The sequence below is a fragment of the Xiphias gladius genome, chromosome 18, assembly GCF_016859285.1.
Source record: "Xiphias gladius isolate SHS-SW01 ecotype Sanya breed wild chromosome 18, ASM1685928v1, whole genome shotgun sequence".
NCBI classification, from domain to species: domain Eukaryota; kingdom Metazoa; phylum Chordata; class Actinopteri; order Istiophoriformes; family Xiphiidae; genus Xiphias; species Xiphias gladius.
In genome coordinates this window covers 4,999,372-5,022,390 of record NC_053417.1, presented here as the reverse complement: position 1 = coordinate 5,022,390, position 23,019 = coordinate 4,999,372, and the positions used below count along the sequence as shown (strand labels likewise).

Sequence of the window (23,019 nt, the reverse complement as noted above, 5' to 3'; positions counted from 1 at the left end):
TTTATTTTTGTTTTATTTGTTTTTTTAAGTGTAGAAAGAGAAAAACAGGACAATATAAAGATACCATTTTGGTATTAGCAAAATGACTGTCACCACAATCATACCTGAACAAAGAATAACATTAAAAAGGAACTGATAGAATAACACATAGTACAAGAGTAGTTCATCATATCTATCACTTGAAAACATAAAATATCCTAATTGAAAAACGATTACATATAATTCTGAATGAAACAGCCAAATCTATGAGATCATAAGCATGTTTTTGTAGCTCTCTCTGTAAAAGCTGTATCATCACTCAGTGATGATCCTATACAAAAACTCTATCTTCCTAGTGCAAATCCTTTGTTGTTTCAACAAATGGTGGTGCTCACAGATTAGAGGTGCTGTCTGTATCCATGACTATAACAGAACAACATTGTCACATTATTTGCCAAAGCGATCAAAGCTGGCAAGCATGAAACTAGCTCAAAGCTAATTTCTGCTTGCTCAAACAGAGCCATTTGCAAACATACTGTATCTTTGTTTTACAAGATAAAGTAACAACTAATTCTTGCCAGTTGGAAGATCTTTGGTTATAAATCTGTGTTGATTCATCTGCTCTGACGCAGATTTTTTCATTGGGAAATTTGGAACTGATAGAAACAAAGAATTTCCTTTTGTTTACATTTTCTTTACATATTTACACACACAGTAAGAATCACTGGTTCAGGGTGGTATCCATTAAGACTGAACTCAAAAAGTTGCAGTGGAAATTTAGTAATTTGACAAAGGCAAGTATAACTATATTTTTTAAATCACATTTGCAACAGACACAAGATTAAATGCTACATATTTGATGAACATGAACCACCACGCCAGATGGCGATGGCAGGTGATGGTTCTGTAGGACGCCACAGGGGAAAGACAATAACGACACTAATGCGTGTGTGTGTGTGTGTGTGTTGTGTGTGTGTGAGGGAAAGATACAGATACAAAGTGAGAGGGAGAAAATACTTATTGAGCATGAGTATTATTGCTCAGATGGGAATTTTAACCTGAAAATCTGTAACACTACTCTGGCATCAAAGAATAGTCATTGGTCAGTCAAATCTCATTGGGTGCAGTCAAAGCTTTTGTGTCTTTCACTTTGTACCTGGAAAACCTAATAGTAACTGACAAACGAACTATCTCCATGTTAATTAGTGATCAGCTCGCCCCGCTCTAGCTTGAACACAGCCCTCCATCCCAAATTCAAAAAATGCATTCGAACCCTAACACACACACTCATACATTTTAAAGCCTAGATATGACATCTGAAGGTCATCCAGAATAAGCTGTAGTTACATATATAAACAGCCAAATGTATCAGTCCAGGCTTTGCATCCACAGTCCTGTCTTGTGTTTAGGTTTAAGTTACAAAAGCACTTTGGTTAAGGTTAGGGAGAGATGGTGGTTTTGGTTAAATGTACATAACCATGTTGTGTCTGAAGTAACTGTGAACCTTTTATTAAACCAGACCACAGTCTTTCCCCAACCTTAACCAAGTGCTGTGAGAGCCGAAACACAACAATAGAAAAGTTTAATAATGCTGTTCTCAGTACAAGCGGATATTGTCCTGCGAGAGCTGATATTTTGGAGGGAACAAGTATTTCATCTGTGAACATTTTCCTGATACTATGCATTCATGATCATCGTATTTGAAACTTGCCAAATATGTAAATAAACAACATATCCTCATTATGTTAATAAAAAACATAATTGGCAGACTATTACGTTTCCTACCAAATAAAATTTAGTTGTATCTATACATAATTTCTAGGTGGGTTGCCAAGATTTCGGTTTTTTGAACTATTCAATCTGCTAGCTTAATGTTAGCTTAGTAGGCCTCAGCACAGGTGGCAGGGGCAGTGGCGAGTGACAATCAATCAATCAATCAAATTTTATTGCCGACTCAGGGTCCAGATAAAAGACAATACATTGCATAGAATAAATTACACACAAAAGCACGACAAAAAAACATGGTTTAAAAAATATAAATTGATATCCTACAAAGGGGACAATTGTACCAGTGTCTCCACAGCTGGGATTGGTAGTATATAGTACTGAAACTTTTGTTTGATAAGGCCAGGATGATTTTATTTTCACATCCATTAGGCCGGTAAATAAATAAATAAATATTTCTTAGAACGGTTAGTAAAGTATTGACTCCTGCAGCCACAAACATTTCATTTGCATTACACCAGTTAGGTATCTGAGGTAATATCCTCATGGCATCAGTATAAGGCACTTGAAGCCTCTGTAAGCTTGCTTTTCTGTAGTTTGACCAAAAGTGTGCAGTGTAAAGTTGTGTACAATATGCTCTGAACAGAGACATCTTCCCTCCATCTGTACACACACTCAACTTGCGTAAGAGAATGTTCGTTTGTGCATACATGATGCGGCATTGCCTATAAATATCTTCATCATCTGTCATTTGTCCGTAATAAAATGTCAAGATACTTTACAGACACTAAGATTATTATCAGACAATTTAAAGCTAGGAAATTTTAGACATATGTCTGCTTAGATTCTACAGATCATGACAAAACCCTTACTGGCACAGTATTTGATATCATGTTCCAAACCATACACAGAACATATAGTAAGGAGCTGCTGGAGACCAGCTCAACATGGAATAAGGACCACAAGATCATCTGCATACATAATATGGTTCACTAGAGTATTACCAATCATGTACACATTATTAAAGGCTTTCAATTGCTTGGGAAGGTCATCAATATAAAGACTAAAAAGAAGTGGGGACAAAATTCCCCTTTGTGTAACAGCACTGTTAACCCCAATCGGGGATGAGACACTATTGCCCACTATTTTAATTGCATAGTCTGGTGGGCATACCAGTAAATCAGAATTCTCACAATGTATTTGAGCACCCCTCTATGTTTCAATTTAACAAACAACCTTCCATGATTACATGATCAAAGGCTTCAGAAGTATCAGTGAAACACATAAGAACTGAGTTTTTACCCCTATATTTGTTTACAATTTCCTTTAAGGTATATATACACATGTGAGTGCCATGTTTAGCTTTAAAACCAAACTGGTTATCTGTAGAGTTAATCCAGCAGAAGTCTTTCTAGGACTGACAGTAGGTTAAAGCTATGGGGCTGTAATTATCTAGGCTGCTTACTTTACAAGATTCATCCGTAATGACTGGCAATAACAGAACAGACAGCATTGAGCCCGGTAACAAGCCAGTAAAAAGAATAGAGATATTTAGCAGTTAAGAACTCTCACTTCTTTCCAAAAATCAATACCTTTGTTACTTAGCAGCTTCTTAGCCATGGAATCAGTCCTCACGGCTTGCTCATTTTGATTAATACGAAGTGAATAGCATACTCATATCTTGCATTAGCGAGTTTGCTGTACTCAAGCGCAGGCCCTTGTCTGGGTCTACCTGCCATAGTCCATAATTTAGTGGCTCCAAAGGCTTCAGCATGAAACTCAGCAACATACTTATTCCAGCCAGGCCTGATGTTATGTTTCTTGTTTTTATGTTTGTAGTAGGGTCTACTGCCTACATACAAAGCACTTACTGTGAAGTATCATTATACATGGAGTATATATATCTCCAATGCTTCACATTCTTAAAATTAGCACCACTACAAGATTGCATCTCTAGGTAGAGGAATATTACACAAGGATTTTTCTGTATGAGCATAGTAGTCTAAGATGTCTTCATTTGTGAGGGTTGACCAGTCCAGTTTTTCAGTGCTGACACTATTTCCATTTCTGGATAGCACAGATATATTTTCAACATTTATTGCCATAGCAACAGGTATATGATCAGTCGTTTCTGCCCCATACAGAATGCTCATACACCCCGATGTTTATGCACATCAGCTGTACTAATACAATCGTCCACGAATGTAAGTTAACTATCTGTAGGCAAAAGCACTTTCCTTGAAGTTATAAAATTATTATATTGACAAAACTGAGCAATATGATTGGCAAATATTGAGTTCCTGTCTGAGATAACATATACACTAGAAGAAGTATTGTTTAAATAAAGGAATTGATGACGGCAAGCCTAATTAGATATTCATCCTCATTCTGATGGCATTCATAGGATGTATACACATTTAGGATAATAAATTCCATGTCAATTTGAGTAAACTGTATTACAATACACCAGTCAGCACCAAGCCTAACCACATTTATTAATGAGTCAAGCTTCTTATTCCACAGAACAGCCACATCCCCTGATATCCTACATCTGACTATTCCCATGCCAAGGTCAGTTGTTGGCCACCACCTAGCCCCATGAAAGTTATCATTGAGAGAGTTTAGATTTTCCTTGCATACATAATATGTCACAGTCCACCAGATGGTTCTCAAATAATAGTGTTGGACTAATAGCTGCCGATTGTACTTTTCACCATTGTATTCAACAGATACTTTAAATGAGCCATATCTCCTGTGTACATTGTCAATCTTTTGAGAAGTAACTGCACAGCCATGTTTTTCTCAAAGATACACAGACAAAGTCTCATGTCTGGTGAAACCTAGGAAGCAAAAACACTCACCGGCTCAGTCTTGACCATTTTGATGTTACCCACACCTCAGCCCGGCAGCCAAGCCTGAGGCTCCCCGAGCGCCATGTCCTCCAAGCCAGTGGCTCCAACCATCACCTCCAGTCAGCTCTGTGGAACGCTCCAATTCACACACTCGGCGAATGATCTCTACAGTGCTAGCATGAAAACCTGGACTTACATCAGCGTGTAGCTGCATTTGTGTGCTTCATCAGAATTAAAATCAGAGAAATTTTAATGATCCCCGAAAGGAAATTGCTTTGTTACAATTGCACAACAGACAGTTAGGAAAGGGGAATTAATAAGTAAAAGAGTAAAAAAAATTACTGTAAATAGTAATAATAATAAATACCAAATAAGTGAATACAAAAATGTAAAAATGCAAATGTGCCAAAATTAATGTGGGACATAGAATCTACGGGGCCTCTTAACACCAGCATACGGCAGTTCCAGGGTCCTATCATATCTAGTAGTGCAATCCACAAACTGAGTGACAGTGGAGAATATCTTGTCCAGTTGAAGTTCCCAGAGATCATGAAGAAAGCACTGGGGTGCAGATTCTGGAGTATGGCAGTAGGAGTGGATGACGTCACAATCGTCATAAGGTAAACTAAGGGGTGGATATAAACAACAACCAAGATAGTGTGAGAACTCCCTGGAAATGTAGTATGGATGTAGCCCCACAGATAGCAGTTCAATGTCTGGGCTCCCCTTCCGTCCAAACCGCCTGAAAGCCATTGATGGTACCGATGGGATCCAGAGTATCTTCTTGTAGTCGTGTCTCTGTGAAGCACATAACACTGTACTCATGGAAGTCCCTCAGATTCCTCACTAGGGCCACTAGATCGTCAGTCTTATTGTCCAGCAATGTCATGTTGCCCATGATGATAGAGGGAAATATGGCTTATATGTCCTCTTCTCCTTCAGTCTCTGTTGTATGGACCCATCTCCCTTCCTTAATCACTTTGTTCCTCCTCTGTATCCCCTGCTTGTCCTCCTCCCGATTTCTGCGGGGATGTCCGTTGTTCCTTTTCACCATACTGGCCAGCGTCAGCGCAGTCCGCTTGTATTATATATACACAAAGTGGGGTCCAAAAGTCTGAGACCACTTTTCCATTCCCTTGCATGGGGGTCTTCTACGGCCCCATCTAAACAGTGGCTTCAGATGCAAGCCACCTTTTGCTCTAATCAGCTCTCATTGCCTCTTCTAGCTCTGCCTGACCTAGTTCGACAGTCTGGAATAGCCCTAGAACCCATTAAGACTCCTCTAACCCTAAACGCCTTAGATGAGAGATTTTTGGCAGAGTTTCTCACCGCACCTCATCCTAGTCCCTGGTTTTGTCTGGTAATCACAGAGTCCATCTAATTCAATGTTATTTCTGCTCCTCAGACACCTCTAGTTCTGGGGCATCCCTTGTTAGAGAAACACAACCCTCACATTGACTGGGCTTCTGGAAAAATTGCCAGTTGGAGTCCCTTCTGTCTCTCTACCTGTTTGTAATCCGTTTTGTTTCCTGCAGAAGAAGCTGCTGTTCCATCAGTGTCCGAGCCTCTGGATTTATCCAAGATCCTGGAGGAATATTACAATTTGGGAGAACTCTTCAGTAAGGAGTTGGACACGTCCCTGCCTCCCTATCATCTCTACAATTGCGCTATTGACCTGCTTCCTGGAGGTCTTCTGCTCACGAGTCGCCTCTACAACCTGTTTCGTCCTGAGTGAGAAGCCATGGAGAAGTATCTTAAGGATTCCCGGGCTGCAATTATCATTACACCCTCTTCTTCTCGTCTTGGTGCTAGGTTTTTCTTTGTCTCCAAGAAGGAACACACTTTGCATAGACTTCCATGACCTTAATCAAATCACTGGTAAAAGTAAGTACCCTGTGCCACTGATCTCATCTCCCTTTAAGCCACTTCAGGAAGCCACGGTCTTCAATAAGCTTGATCTCAGGAGCACATGCCACCTGATTAGGATTAGAGAGGGCAATGATTGGACCTCCAACATTCCACTTGGGCACATTGAGTAACTGGTGAAGCCTTTTGGTTTGACCAATGCCCCTGTGGTGTTCCAAGCTCTTATAAATGATGTGCTGAGAGATATTCTCCCCGTGTGTTTGCATACCTTGATCTCATTCTAATATTCTCCAAAAAAAATGTCTGATCATGTTGTCCATGTTCACAAGTTTCTTCAGAGGCTGTTGGAGAGTACGCTTTAAGTCAAGAAATGTGAGTTCCATACCAGCACAGTCAGTTTCCTAAGATAAATCATCGAGATCAGGCAGGTGAAGACGACCCCTGAAAGGACGAAGGGAGTGGCAGAATGGCCCTAACCTACCTCCAGGAAACTGTTGCAGTGTTCGCGGCTTTTCAATGGGTAACTGACAACAACCCATCCTCCTGGAGCACTCACCTGCTTTGGATTGAGTACACCCACAACTCGCTAACCAGTGCACCCAAAGGTGCATTGAGGCATTTCTGAGTTACCAACTACCTCTATTTTCTTCCCAGGAAAGTGAAATTGGAGCTTCGTCTGTCCAGCATCACCTCTGATACTATCAAAAACTTTGCAAGAAAGCCCTTCTTTGATCAGCTGAAAGCTACAGACATCTGGCTGACCATCATCAGACCCAGGCTCCTAGTTATCAACTAGGTCAGATAGTTTGGTTATCGTGTCTCCTTGCTACATCAGGCCTTTTGTTGTCGAGAATATCATTAACCCCTCTGCTGTTAAATTAAAAGTGTGGAGCTCTACGAAAATACATCCTACTTTACATGTGTCTCAGTTGAAACCAGTCTCTTCTAGTCTTCTTTGCCCTCCCACCGATCATCCCCTATCTATAACCATCCTGCTTTCTCTGCCCGTTGTCTCCTGGATGTGCATCGCCGTGGCAGGGGTCTCCAGTAGCTGGTGGACTGAAAAGGATATAAACCACAGGAGAGATCTAGGGTCCCACAGTCCTTCATTCTCAATCCCATCAGAGCACATCAGAGAGTTTCATCAGGCTCTTTCAGACAAGCCCCGGTGGGTCGCCTGGAGGCTCCCATTGTTTTCTGCTGTGTTTCCCTCACTTGTATTTCTTGTCTTTCCTCAGTTTGTCTCTGTCCTTGTCTTTGTGTGTGTGTGTGTGTGTGTGTGTGTGTGTGTGCGCGTGTGTGCGTCTGCTGGGCATGGCACCTGGTTTCCTCCTGCCACCAATTCACCTGCACACCTGAGACCAGGCCACTAATCACAAGTATAAAGACCCTGGGTCATCTCTCCATTTTTCACCAGATGGTTCAGGTTGCCTAGTGATATTAATGCATGGCCACCTCTAGAGTCCAACTTTGTATTTCTCCTCGTGTTTGATCGGCTCATGCTTAACTATTTGCTTACCTGTGCTCCAGGTCCATCCTCCACTGCTGCTCCTGTCTGTTTGCCTTGGCCAGCTTCTCGTTTGTTTGCCAGTTCCTTCCTGCTCCACCTGCCCTGCGCCATCGTCTGCCCTGGCTCCATTCCTCAAATCCTCACACATCAGTCCTGCCTGCTCTGCTGCACCATTGGTTCTGGCTCCATCCACACAACCCTCACCAACTCCCATTCACAACAAACAAGTCCAGATTTGCACTAAACGTAACATATACAGCAACAAAACTAAGATTCTACAGCCATGCTGACAGCTCAGGAGCATGAACGAAATGGTAACACATCTTAAAATTTGCTAATTAGCAGTATACATGAACTAATCATATGCCGGAATGCGCATACAGCAAACCCCAAACGATAGGCAGACAGAGAGGGCTAGTAAAGAGAGCGACAGGGCTGATAAAAACTTAATGGATTTTTTGATGCTCCACTGGCCCAAATTATTATGTATGAAACTGTCAATCAGATTTATTTAGTTATTATTTGAAGGTACTGAATCGGCGTTCCGGATCGTTCCAGCCCACTGTAACTCCTGCCTAGAGACATGCTGCTAGCATCGCTAAAAATATAATACTATCATTGATTTACAATATTGCCCTCAATAGCCTCATCCACCAAGTGATATTAATCGAATATGGCAAAATTTCCTACAGTTGAAATAGTATATGTCATCATACTGCCCAATCCTAGATAACCTTCCCAAACAATCAGTGTTACTAAGTCATTTGGGCTACAATAAGATAATCTGGGACCTTGGTCATGGCTAAATACAGCAGAAGTCACTTTGACAATGTGTTCTTGCTTGTCTGTCTGTATTATAGTGTGTTGCAGCAGGATAAGACAACATCTGCATGTATCCTCCACCGTCAGCAACTCAGTAACAGTAACATAATACTGCCTGCAATCTGCCACTGTTTGCTACTTCTCACAGAGCAGAAAATATGTTATTTCGCTTGGATGACAATTTTTTTTTTTTTTTTTTTGCCAAAAGTTTGTGGTATTTTATGTATTGATGTTTGTCTGTATGACATCAGCCAAAAAGCAGAAGGTATCCCACTAACTGCCCCCAATTATAGGTCCTGCCCTCTGAGACACTGCATCAACAGACTGACCAATGTCTCGCAGACAGGAGTAATTACAGGCTGGGCTTGCCGTCATAAACCCATGAACATAACCATCCCTGCAGATAGCTTATTTAGTCCACTAGCCACCTCATCAATCTACATGTGGGTGACTAGAAGCGTGGGGGACTGTTAAAAGAAAGGCCTCATTTTTTTCAAATTACATTTACAAATGGGTGATTTGTCTGTTTTGTGCTTGATGTAAAGTTTTGGTTCATTCTCATTACAAATGTGTTCTTATATAAATTAATTCATTATATTTACACTGAATCAGCCACAACATTAAACCCAGTTTTATATATACATTATATATATATATATATATATATATATATATTACAGTGGCAATAAAATATTCTATTACTATGAATAGTGGAAGATGAACTGATCACTGATCTCCAAAAGGTAAAGGTGAAACATTCGTTTCAGGATTTTAAGTAAGATTAGTGTATTATTTTTGTTTTGTAAAAGTGTAGAGTGAAAAAAGAAAAGGATCACCATCCAAAAGCTTCGGCATCCCAAGAGACTTGCGCTCGCAGATAACTGTTACCAATGTCTCAGACCTTAATTAGCTTGTTAGGGGCTACGACTTGTTCACAGTCATCATTAGGAAAGGCCAGGTTATGCAAATTTTAAAGCTTTATAAATCAGTCAAGTTGAGGTCTGGAAGACCAAAGAAATATTTTCGAAAGAACTACATATAGGATTGCTAGTAAGGCAAATCAAAACCCCCGTTTGACTGCAAAAGACCTGCAGGAAAATTTTGCAGACTCTGGTGTGGTGGTGCACTGTTCTGCTGTACAGCGGCTCCTGCACAGATATGACCTTCATGGAAGAGACATCAGAAGAAAACCTTTCCTGCATCATCACCACAAAATTCAGCATCAGAGGTTTGCAAAGAAACATCTAGACAAGCCTGATGCATTTTGGAAACGAGCCCTGTAAACTGATGAAGTTAAAATGGAACATTTTGGCCACAATAAGCAAAAGTATGTTTGATAAAAAAGGGTGCATAACATGAAAAGAACACTTCTCCAACCGTTAAGCACGGGGGTGGATCGATCATGCTTTGGGCTTGTGTTGCAGCCAGTGGCACTGGCTACATTTCATTGGTAGAGGGAGGAATGGATTCAATTAAATACCAGCAAATCTTCTGGGAGGAAACATCACACCATCTGTAAAAAAGCTGAAGATGAAAAGAGGAGGCTTCTACAGCAGGATAATAATCCTAAACACACCTCAAAACCCACAATGGACTACCTCAAGAGGTGCAAGCTGAAGGTTTTGCCGTGGCCCTCACAGTTCCCTGACCTAAACTTCACTTGAAAATCTGTGGTTGGACCTCTGAAGAGCAGGGCAAGACGACCCGAGAATCTCGGTTGTTCTGGTCACCAATGCCGGATGGGTTCAGCGTGATCAGCTGGTATATAAATATATATACACACAGTGAGGTCCAAAACTTTGTAGGCACTTTGCCATTCACTATATATGAATATATAAATATTTATATATATATTTATATATATAAATATATATGAATACTTGAATATATCGGTGTATATTTGATAATGATTATTATTATTATGATCATTATCAAAATCTTTATGATTTTGATAATGATAACATTTTGACTGATTGGTGTGTGATTATGTGTGTGTACATGCATCACAGATTATGTTTCTCTAGACAAACATCAGTTCCAGTTTAAAATACCTCTGTAATGTGGTCGTACTGTATGGGTGTCCATACATCCTCATTTATTTTTAACTCCCATTTATTTTTTCAAAAGGGTGTATTTTGGATCATTGTTATACTTTTACCGCCTTTGCTACTAGCCCCCCTCGGTTACCATAGCAACACACAGGTAAGTGGAAAGGAGTGCTTAGTTCGCCACGCAGCATGGAGCCCGTTTCTAAAACTGTTGACCTATAAAAATGTACACCCACCAACATGACGAGGCTACCAGAACCATATAGGTTCTGGACTCTGTGTGTGAGTGAGTGTTTGTGTTTGTTTGATGACAGCAAATGCAGAAGAAAAATCAATAAACCATGTACACTTAGAAGTTTTTATATACAGGGTCTATGTTGTCCATGATATCTTGAGTGTGTGTGTGTGTGTGTGTGTGTGTGTGTGTGTGTGTGTGTGTGTGTGTGTGTGTGTGTGTGTGTGTGTGTGTGCGTGTGTGCACTGCATAGTCTCTCACAATTTGCTCCACATGTGCAGAGTCTTCTAAATGACAGCACATATATATAGAACTTTGCAGGTTGGAAAGTAAAACACAAATCTGTCTCTCTCTTTCTCGTGTGAAACTTTCCTTCCTTGCATCTGTCTTTCTTTTTCTATCGCACCAAATCCTTTAACCCAGCCCCATCATCTTCTCTTCTCTTCTGTTCTCTTATCTTGTCTTCTCTTCTCTCCTTTGCACCTTTGCACCTTCCTCTCCCTCCTCCCTCACTTACTGGTCTGCTGAATTGTCTGTCAACCTTCACATTTCTCCTTTCATCCTTCCTTGTTTCTCCCCCTGGGTTTTGCTCCAGACAGCTGTCTATTCCCTGCAGGCAGCCATCAGAGACACTGACCATATGGGCGGAATAGTGATTGTGTTCTTCTGGTCTCTTATTGTTTTGTTCTCACCCTTTTTTCCAAAACATTTCCTTTTCGTTCCTTTCATTTTACTTCTTGCTAAATCTTTGCAGCCATCAATAGCCAAATTGCTCAGCTTGTGGTGGAGTGGGGAGGGCGGTGGAGTGGAAGTAGGTATTTTTGTGACAAAGCCACGGACACGAGGGGTATCGAGAGATCATTAGGGAATAATGTGTATCAAAACATTTGTGTTTAAATGGGAATCACCTCGTATTTTTGTAACCGGTATTTTAGGATTTTTTTTTTTTTAAATGCATGGTAGTGAACAACTGAGATAAAAAGTTATTGTTTGGATTATGGGAAATCTTCAAAGCTTCAATTTGATATTTGTCATTGTACATTTCAGCACAATACAACAATGTGCCTTGGTGCATTAAGATTTCTTTCTTTCTCTGCAGGTATACTTTCAAAGCTGCAGAAATACTATTTTTATATTAACAAAGAATCAAGTGACTGTTTTTAATGTGAAAGGCGTCGAGCTGATGAATTCATACATCACCCCTCACATTTCCCTCAGCTCTACAGAGTTTTTTTAACATCTTTCATCTCATTGCTTTCTGGACTTACCTGTTTTGGTTCAGTCTTAGAGCTCTCATCAACTTTGTTTTGAGCAGGAGCGTATTGGAGTACCTAGCAGCTCAGGAGTTGGTGGAGACCAAAACAGAGCTACAATGAGAGCATCACTGGAATTTCACTTGTCAGGTGGGCAGAAGTGGTAAATAGACTGCACTTATATAGCGCTTTTCCTGTCTTATCAACCACTCAAAGCAATTTACACTACATGCCACATTCACCCCTTCACATACACATTCATACATCACATTCACATACACACACACACACACACACACACACACACACACACACACACACACACACACACCCAAACTCATACATACTGATGGCACAGCGATCAGGGGCAATTTGGGGTTCAGTATCTTGCCCAAGGACACTTTGACATGCAGACTGCAGGAGCCGGGGATAGATCCACAGAACTTCCCCCTGGTTAGTTGATGACCCACTCTACTGCCTGAGCCACAACTACGTCACAAAACAGAACTAAAAATTAATGCATGAATGCAATGAAATTCAATATCTGATGGCAAATACTTGCCTTTAATAAAAATACTTTGTCAATAAATGTAAAGAATACTGTAACTTCATAAAGTTGAGTTTTAGCTTATTGGCTCTTTAATTGGTCATAAAATAACTGTAGCAAAGCAACACCAGTTTTTTCTTTCCATGTGGTGTCTATACACCACAGATCTGCAAATCATTTCTGCAACAACCACTAATTATGACTCAAACATGAGAGCAGCAGACTACTTTAGTGGCGTCCAAGACTGAGAGGGTAAAACAGCTGATTTTAGAACCACCTACTTATTGACTGAAAAGAATTTAAAAGCAAATATGAATTCAAACGTTTGAGCATTCATGTTACATATTTTCCAATGTTGACTTGCACATTAACTTGTTTAATTTTACTGAATTTAAATTCCAACATGCTGCAAGTGGTTTTCTATGGTCATACCTCCATTTGATGGATAGATGGGCTATTATCTGTAAAGTGTTAGAGAACCCCCCTTGTCAGTGTCTTTAAGATCCATTGTCTTCCATTAATCACAAAATTGATCATTATAAAAATCCTTCCGACAGGGGTCTTATTGTATGTAACCTTTCACTTATGTCACTTTTCTCATTTCTCTCCTCAAGGTGAATTGCATTGTTGGATACAGTGAAAGAAGATTAATCACATGGAACTTATGGCAGGTTTGTGATGAGTGTGAGTAATCATCCCTGTCTTTTAAAATTCATTTAATTAAAAAAAAGGGGACATGAATCTATTAATCTCATTCATGATGCCAACATTTGTCAGTTATGTTTTCTTTCTAAGCATTTATATCTTCTTTTATCCTTGCAAACTCGGAGATGTGCAGAAATTATGGCTTGGATGTCTCCATCATATTGATACACCTTTAATGGCTATTTTTGTATTAGTGTGTTTTCAGGCATTGGAATCACATTCACACGTTCATAAGGCTGCAACATAACAAAATGTGAACAAAGTGAAGGGGTCTGATTACTTTCTGAATGCACTGTATCTGTCACTATCCAAAGTTATACTGACTTCTTTCACAGCAAAATACTGGTGCAGCCTGCAGTCCCTTTTGTCTAACATAATAAAAATTCAACACTACTTTAGCAACAAGAGTTCAATATGCAGTGGTGCAACAGCCTGATCTGGCCTCTCACACTCTGATCAAACAACATAATTCAGTAGATGAGGATATTTAAACTGGGTGAGTCTATACACACTGCATTAGTGAGATGGCACTTATAGTGTTGTTTCCCACACCAGCCATCAATAAATATGGAACAAGAGACAGAGGATTACTCATTCCATTCTGCCAAGTTAAAGAAATTATTTATGTGCATAATCCCTATTATGAATGTGATTCCAAACCTGAAGAAAAAACTGCAGTAATTTCTCACTGATACAATAGACAGGATGTTAGGATGTTGGCAGACTTACGAGAGGGTCCTCTCCAGCCGTCCTCCTGTGGAGCCGATGATTTCTCCAAGGGTACAGAAGGTCTGGCCTAGAAAGTCCTTAGGGGGAAAAAGATAGAAAAGAGAGAATTAATTGCATGACAGGTCCAAGAGGGAGTCCTGTTCTCAAAACAGGATCTAACAAATGGAAAAGAACTATAAATACAACCCTGCAGATTCAATAATAATGCCCTGCTTGATGCAGGCATGGTGCCATCTTAATTTTACACATCTCCAAGACACCACGGTGTGCTGAGTGCTAACAGTTTCCCATTTATTTGAGGAGCCCTTGAACTTTTTCCACAAGAGTCTATATATTAGCACTGGGAAACCCGTCCATTAAAATATACTGGATGAACATTCAACTAATTACTCTACACATTTCAGGACCTCCTGTGCTTTAATAAACCTGGTTAACACTTAAGATGTTAGGCTCAATAGCAATAATGAGGACTATAAAATCAATAGGGATAGTAGTAGAGAAATTAAAGTTATTTTAATTTCATTTTACTGAAGTGTCATTTTAAATTAATCATTAAATTTAGGGTTTAATTTCACCTTTTATGTTGGCATGCATTAACCCAACTAGGTCACGTCCAGAAAGCCCTAGTGGGCCTCATTACTCAGATGCTTGTTGACCGATTGTTATGCTTAAAAGGGCCAAGTTACGCATAAAGCAAATGTCCTCATAGTAAAAAAAAATGTTTTTTTCCTTCAATCAGCCTTTTCATTGAACAACAGTTTTTGGACCTTACAACCAGCCCACACACTACAGAGAAAAACATATGGTAACATAAAAAAGGAGAGAGATGACACCACACGATAAAACTCCTGCATAGCAACAAGGGCAGAGCACTACGTGCTGATGCTTGTTGTGTGTGGGCGTGTGTAGCAGGTGTAGGTGGGAGTCCCGCAGTATGTGTGTTGCTCCTGTAAATGTCCTGACATGCATAATCTGCTGTAGTGTACTGTCTCAAACAAAAACAGCTGCTTTTGCTTAGAAGTCAAGTGCTGAAAGTTGCTTTACCTGATGAATGATAAAATGCAGAAAGACAAAATGAGGAACAACACTATGGTGGAAGCTTTCGTGGAGGGAGCTGTTGGTGTTTTTCCTTGATAAAATGAGATGAAAATTTTGGAGAAAAAATACAATAAAATTAAACTGAAGGAAAGACAAAGAACCAACAAGTCTCTTCTCGGTACATCGAAATACATCGGAAACTAAAGAGTGAAATGAATGAAGTATAATACCAGGACTCATGAGGAAAACACAATCTGCATATAAACCACTCACCTTCTGCTCTCCAATGTGATTTATTTTGTTAGGAAAGATGAAAAAAGGCATTGTCACAAGACAAATTTACAGAATACTAAATACTTATTCGTGCTGAATTATAATCAGCTGCTGCACTCATTCACTGAAAATTCGCTCTAACAGTATGAGTAATGCTGAATACAATGTGATAGATTTGAGGTCTGATGGAAGTTGTCAGCTCTGAATCAAAACTGTCATTTGAGTTCAACATACTGTACTTACGTGTTTGGAAATGTTACAGCTCCTGGAGTCCACATTGTACCTGTATGAAAAAAACAGGTGATAAGATGGAACAACTTGCAAGACTATATTCTTTTGTTTTGAGAAGATGGAGCAGTTTACTTCTTCTTTTTTTTATACTATTAATCATAAGTATTTGGCAGTAACACTTTACTGAGCAACATATTACAGTATAATGTTTTTCTAGTGAGATGTAGGTTAAGGGATTTGAAATGTACCAGTCCCAGTAATGCTGTTACTTCAACTTTTTGGGCGATTGCATACTTCTTGGCTTGGTTGATAGAAATTTTGTCTTTGTGTGAACATGTTAGCTTGACTCGAGGACTGGAGGAAGGAGGAAGTAACGAATTCTCCTTTTTTTTATTAATATGCTGTTATTTATGTGGCTAGCCACAGGCAAGGCTACACTGTTCAGACGTGGAGGGGCGTGTTCACAAATTCACTGAATTCTCGACTTCTGGAGTGCTATGTGGCACTGTGCAATTACCAGGGCTAAACTAGCTGGTCAGTAAATACCTCCAACCCAAAGGTGAGCTGCTTGTTAAGCCAAAGCATTTTTCTATTCCTATTCCTTTCTTCCATCTTTCTATTTTATTCCTTTCCTACACATACACATACAAGGCAAGTTTGACAACAGAAAGTACTAAGTAACTCAACTAGTGTAATTAGCCTACTCTTGCCATTGAGTGATCAGTAGAATAATTTAAGGAAAACAATGACATGTTGGGGAATATGCTCATTCATTTGTTTATTTCTGGTGCGGAGAGAAATAACTCCAGCAAGCATAGAGAAAACATTTTAATTACTATCTTTAGAGGTGCTGGGTAGACATATTTCTAAATTTTGGCGAGAGCCAGGCTAGCTAGTTTGTCCTCTGTTGACTCTTAATGCTAAGCTAAAATAATCACCCCCTGGTTCAATGCAAGTGATTAAATTTTCCAAGTAACCAATGCTGTCAGTCAATGCCATACTTTTCCCATTTTACTTCATTTTATAGAAACAAACTGACTGAAAACATTGAACATTTAAAGGTGCAGTTTTCTTGATGTTAGTTTAGCATTCTGATAAATGCAGCCTCTCACTACTTTAGTATATGGGTGGCTTCACAAAAACCTCCTTATTTGGGGATTGGACATAGAAAATGACCTTGCAAAGCAGGAGGGATGCTTTGAGGTTGGAAATATGCACAATGGCAACATAATAGCATCATCACCATGTTCCTGTTCCATTTCCATCTTCAAACTAAATGCCCCTGAAACTGCATACAAGCTATTGCCTTACAGACCTCACTCAGCAAGAAAAGCACATTTCTGTGCCTTGATTAAGCCCACAGAGTCATGCAAGTGATCTTTCCTTGCTTTGATTAAGTATAACTGGTAGGTGAACAATACAAAATAGACAAGTGGGTATACAGACGCTAATTTAAACCACTGGGCCTAACAAGTGGCTTTGGTAAGAGACCTTTTTAAAGAAAAATATCCTTCCATGATTGGACATCTAATTTTAGCAAAGACTGGCTTGTTCATTTATTCTAATGGGGAAAAATTAGCTTTTAATCAAAGTAAAGACCTGCACTCAGTGAAATTATTCAAATGTTTTCAAAGGCTACCTTAGGTTTGTTACTCTGAATACATCCTGCTATGTAAGTTTTTACATAGCAGGATGTATCCAAGTTTAGAATTCAATGAATTCAGATTTATTCAGAAAAACTAAATGTGTGAGGCTACTTACACATCAAACCTTAGATTTTGTTTCTCTTCAAAGAAGAAATCCAGGACAAACTTCCTGACGAAATCTGGATTCCGAGTGTTATCGATTACCTCTGTCCTGCCAAACTACAAAAATACGTAAATAAGAAAGTGATAATTGGTGGTAAGAGCAGCATTGATTCAAGAGTCAATATATGTTATTAAGCTCACATTAAGAAAATACACCACAGAAAGAAGTGAATAAAATTAAGCAGCAACCCCTGTTACCATTGAAACATTTCACACAGGAGTGGAATCCATAAATACAGAACTCCTTTGTAAAAACATCACCACACTGTATCACACTGAGCTTCATTGGGCAAGTTGCTAAATCCCATATCCCTAGAGAAATCAGACTCCTACATTAGAGCAACATTAGAGCCACCACTCCACCCTGCAAGCCTTCAAGGTCCCAGTCCCAGCCTCCCTCCCGCACCAGGCTGTCTCTACATCTCCCTGACAATCACACCAGTAATCCCCGCGGTGGACTGCCAGCCTCGCCTCCATGGTCTGGCCCGACAGCATTGTGTAATGAGCTATTGATCTTGGCACTGCCTCACTACAGCCCCAATACCTCGACTCATGTCTTTAGTGCCCAGTGCACATAATCCACGCTATCAGGTGCGTCCCCAGCCTATCCATTACCATGGCCTCGCAGGGGAGTGTATTGGACCTCAGAACCTACCTTCTGTATCGACCCAAAGGGAAATTTCCAAGATATTTTCTTGTAGTGTTTTATATTTTGGGAGATGGAGGCCTTTGGTTTATAGTCTCACTCAGGCATGATTGGTTAATAGGTGCTGGGGCATTGTGGGTCAAGGTTAAGGAATTTCTTTGTAGCTGGGGGAGATGTTATTGGTTGTCCTAGGATAAGACGAGCATTTGGAATGACAATGATTGGTTTTAACATAGGCTATAGGACTATAAAATGTGTCTTTTACAGGTACTGTGTATTTCTTTCAACTATCTCTCAACCTACCCCTATTGTTTATTGTTCTTCAGTAAACCTTTGAGAGGGAACATTTATTCAGGATCAGAAATATACTGGTTCACAGAGGAACTCACTCAAGGCCAAAATAACAATTAAACAATATCAACAGTGGTGCACAAAAGAAGGATTTGTGTTTGAAGTTGTTTCCCATGTAAGTATGTGCACAGTTGTGTGTGTTTTTGTAAGAGATTCCCATTCATTGTGTTTGGGTAAATGACATGGAGTTTATACAGACTACAGCATAAAGGTTGCATCAGTACAAAGTCTTTGGAAGGAAATCTGCAGATTTCATGCTGGCAACTGGGTATATCTTATAGCTTATTTAATAGGTATTTAAGTACAGTAGAGCCCCACCACAATGTTTACTGTCTATGGTAAGAATAGTACTTGTATCATTTGTAATTGGAAAGCATTTCTCTGCAACCTTTTGGTTGTGTCAATTTCAAAACATCTGGCTGGGTCAGCTGTATTTATCCTGAACTGCAGGATAGAGTGATCTGAACACTGTTTTTGTTCTAAAGCATGACCTTGGTAGAGTTTATGCAGACTCAACACCTGGAGAGAACCCAGATTAAGATATATATATCCTCAGGATGATTCAAAAGGCTAATGAGTGATAGAGAGTAATTTTGCTATCCCTTCTATGACACTAAAGCCTATGAAAACAATTTTTCTATTACATTAAATAGTCATGACTAAATAAGCCACAGTCACATTTAAAGGTAGGAAAAATTACGATACTAACACCAGTCAATTACAATAGCTCCTTGAGCGTCTTTCTTTTTTCTCTGTATGGTGCTGTATCCTCACTCTGGCATTTGGGGATTGTAGATGTTTTCATTCAATAAAGAGTTTTATTGAAAAGGGAAAAATCCACAGAGGTCTGATCTGATTATTTCCAAGTCATTTTGTGGGGTAAAATAAAATTTTATGGTCAACGTCACAAATTTGTGTGTCGAAGTCCACCAAAGCTGAACTTTGCGCAGATTAACTTCACCTCCATCAGTGAATGTACTCCATTAATGCCAATTTTATTAAAATAAAAACATTTCACCACAAAAGTTCACAGTTTTAAATGCCGGTGTGACCAGGTGTTTATGCCGGTTTCAGAGAATGTAACCACACAGACAAAGTATCCATCTCTAGTCTTCCATTGGCCACCACAGGTGATTTTTGCTTGTAAGTGGAGGATCATATCCAATGGCTGGGAAAAATGGAACCAAATGTGATCAGAAAACAATTTAATGCACAGGCTGATGGAACAGTAAATGGTCAGAAAAGAAGCACAAGTTGAGAATAACCTTACACAAACCACTAAAAAAAGAGAAAAACTCATCATACCGGACCTTCAGGATGTAATGATATAATAAGAATAAAATGCTGCTTACATAGACTAATTTTTTTTTTGCTAAAAGGGATTCCAATGAACTATTTCTATGAAAGTTTTATTTGACTTTAATAGTTGGAACCCACAGAAGACAATCCACAAATGCGTACCATGATCCACAAATATTTCACTATCCACATGCATTTTTTATTTGATTATTTGATTTTTTTTATTTGCATTTTTGTCCAATTTGTAGCGCATCTGATTGCGTAAAAAATCCACAAATATGAGGTGCAGTTACTAGCTACATCAGCAGCAAGCTGAGCATCTTTATTTAACCAAACGGTTGTGATCCAGGATCTGGTTTCATCATCGTCATCTCCAAGTGAGTGTGCTGTGTGTTAGCTGCACTTTTCTCTGATTTCATCTCGGGCTAAACTTTTCTGTAAAAGTATACAGTTTACTTTTGAAAAGTTTATCAAAATGTACTTGTTTTACATTTATAATTAAATAAGTATGAGCCTACTTTTGAGAATCTTGTTTGTGGTATACATTCTTATATGAACAAAGTATAATTCAAATGATCATTACTTACTACCTGAATTGTACAGAATACATTTATTTAAGTTTAATATATGTTACACCTTCCTGTCAGAGTTGTAAAAGAAAGCTTTTCTAAAAGTACACGAAAAGCATAGGAGTTCTGTATATTACTTAAATTAGAACATGCTTTGATGTGAAATGATTAAAGTGTTCTTAAAACTAATGCACTTTTTGTTCACTCTGTGGTATTAACATACAATACACTTGTAATGAATACATTACATTGCAACTCAAATACCAGCCTACTGCATATTGAATTATTTGAATTACTGTGTCAATATGCGTACGTCTGGCAGCAAGATGTTTACTCTGCTGATTGCAGCACATTTCATGCCGTGTTTTTGATTAAGCCCTGTCAAATGGCATAAAAATGTGTGAGGTGTCTTGAATCGAGGGGATCAGCAGTGGCAAAGCCCTCACTGACACATCAGTGTTGACTTTGAATTTGCAAATGGGTAATTACACCAGCTGAAGACAGGATGTCACAAGCAGGAAGATACAGCAAGATGACGTGTGTGCCGGAGAGACATACTGATAAAAAGAAAAAGGGAAGAAATACAAAGAGACAGTAGTGAATGGAAGGCCACATGACCCTGCCTTAAAAAGGAGTGACAGGGGTGAGGGTGAGACAGGAAGAAGGTTGGGGGAACAGATGGTGCATATTTAACAAAAGCGAAAAGGAATCTCCTTTCTCTTTCTGATAGCCCTGAGTCATGATGTGAATTCCTTTTGTCTAACATCAGAAACCTGATATATTAAGATTCTTTTTATTTTTTCATTCTTTAACCTCTATTGTTAATTCATCAGCTGGGGTCAATGATACGGTTATATTTTTTCTCCTACTTGAGTCAATTTCAGACGTTGGTTACACTTGTGTGGGCAAGTGTAGTTTAAAAAAAAAAAAAGACATACACTGACAGGTAGACAGAAATATTGGATATTGGAGAACAAAAAGTTTCTTAACTCACCTCCCTCCACTCTTTGGTTCCCACAGCCTGCAAATACAGGACGACCACTGGAAGGGAAAGAGATGGGGAAGAAGCCAAAGAGGAAGCAAGAAGAAAAGAAGAAAAAAAGAAGAAGCTATTCAATTTTAGTGATTAGCCTGTTAGTTTTTACATGTTGGCACCTGCAGCACCTTGGTGTAGCTAGAAGCAAAGTCAGTAATTCCTTAATTATAACAATTGCAACACCACTTTTAGAAAGACAATTAGGGTATTTTAGGTATATTTAATAATAATTAACACAATGTCATGCCTGATGGAAGGCAGGGTGGACCCAAACGCAAACGGACAAGATGGGCTGCTGCAGTTAAGTACTTTGACAAAAGAAAAAAAACTGGCTTAAAGGTAGATGGGTGGATAAGCTGGATTGAGTTCAGGATGGCAGGCAAGAAGGAAATTAAACACAGGTATTCCAAACACAGGTGATCCAAACACAGGTAGCAAAAAACACAGGGAAATACTCAGGAAGAGGTAAATAAACAGACAAACTCACAATGAGCTGGGTGTAATAGCAAGTATAAATAGTAGCTAGGGTGATAAGAGAACTGGGTTCAGGTGTCTGAGTAGGCTGGGAAACTCAGGTGATACAAATAGCGCCTCCGGACAGCCAGGTGGAGCCGCTCAGCTGAATGGCCCAGAGGCCAGACAGAAAGGCAGAGCCACTTAGGAGTACGGCCCGGAGGCCAGAAAGACAGACAAAACTGGTTCACTGGGCATCTGTGAAGGCAGGACCACTCTGGTGGGTGGTGGCGAAGGCAGGACCAATCTGGAGGCCGAGCTGGAGGCCAACAACAAAAGCGGGAACCCTCTGCAGTTGGTGCAGGAGGCTGCAGGTGAGCAGAGCAGGAGGCAGTCAGCTGGAGGTCTAGATATGTGCCAGCAGAGACAGCCGACTGCAGCTATGGTTGTGGGTCAGCAGGGGCTGCTGACTGGAGATCTGTCGGGGCGCTGGCAAGGACAGCCAACTGAGGTTCAGGCAGGGCATCAGCAGGGACAGCCAACTGGTGATCAGGAGCAGGTGTCGGCTGGGCTACTGACTGGAGCGGGAGTCAGTCGGGCTGGAGTCAGTCGGGCTGCCTACTGGAGAATAGGAGCACGTGTCACCCTGGTCGCTGACTGGGAACCAGGGGCAGGCTTGACATCGGCCGACTCAGGGACAGGCTTGACATCAGCCGGCTCAGAAATAGACTCTGGAACAGACAAGGATCCTTGGACAAGGTGGAATCCAGGACCCTTGGCGCAGGAACAGACAAGATGTTGGCCAGGACCCCTGATGCAGGAACAGGCAAGACGTCGGCCGAGACCCCTGACTCAGGATCCGACTCGAGTTCCGGCTGGAAGTCAATTGAGGCAGGCAGGCAAGCAGACTGCCTCCGACACTGAACAACTGGAACTTCCCGGGCAGGCTGAGTCTCTGTGGTGTAGCAGCTGCAGGGGGGTGGGGAGTCGTCGCCAATCACGCTTCCTTCTCTAGGGCTCAACCCCTCCAACCCATAGATATTA

The 23,019-nt window shown here is 40.1% G+C and overlaps 1 protein-coding gene across 1 annotated transcript in view; it reads right to left on the bottom strand.

Annotated features, from left to right (window-relative positions):
* LOC120803919 (copine-9-like) overlaps positions 1 to 23,019 on the bottom strand; it is a 79,317-nt gene that overhangs the window by 35,603 nt on the left and 20,695 nt on the right. The window contains exons 3-6 of the mRNA XM_040152956.1: positions 21,481 to 21,527; positions 17,575 to 17,678; positions 15,826 to 15,865; positions 14,272 to 14,348 (exon numbers count right to left, since the gene is read on the bottom strand). Of these exons, the coding sequence (XP_040008890.1) occupies positions 14,272 to 14,348; positions 15,826 to 15,865; positions 17,575 to 17,678; positions 21,481 to 21,527 (268 nt within the window). The remainder of the gene's footprint in view (positions 1 to 14,271; positions 14,349 to 15,825; positions 15,866 to 17,574; positions 17,679 to 21,480; positions 21,528 to 23,019) is intronic.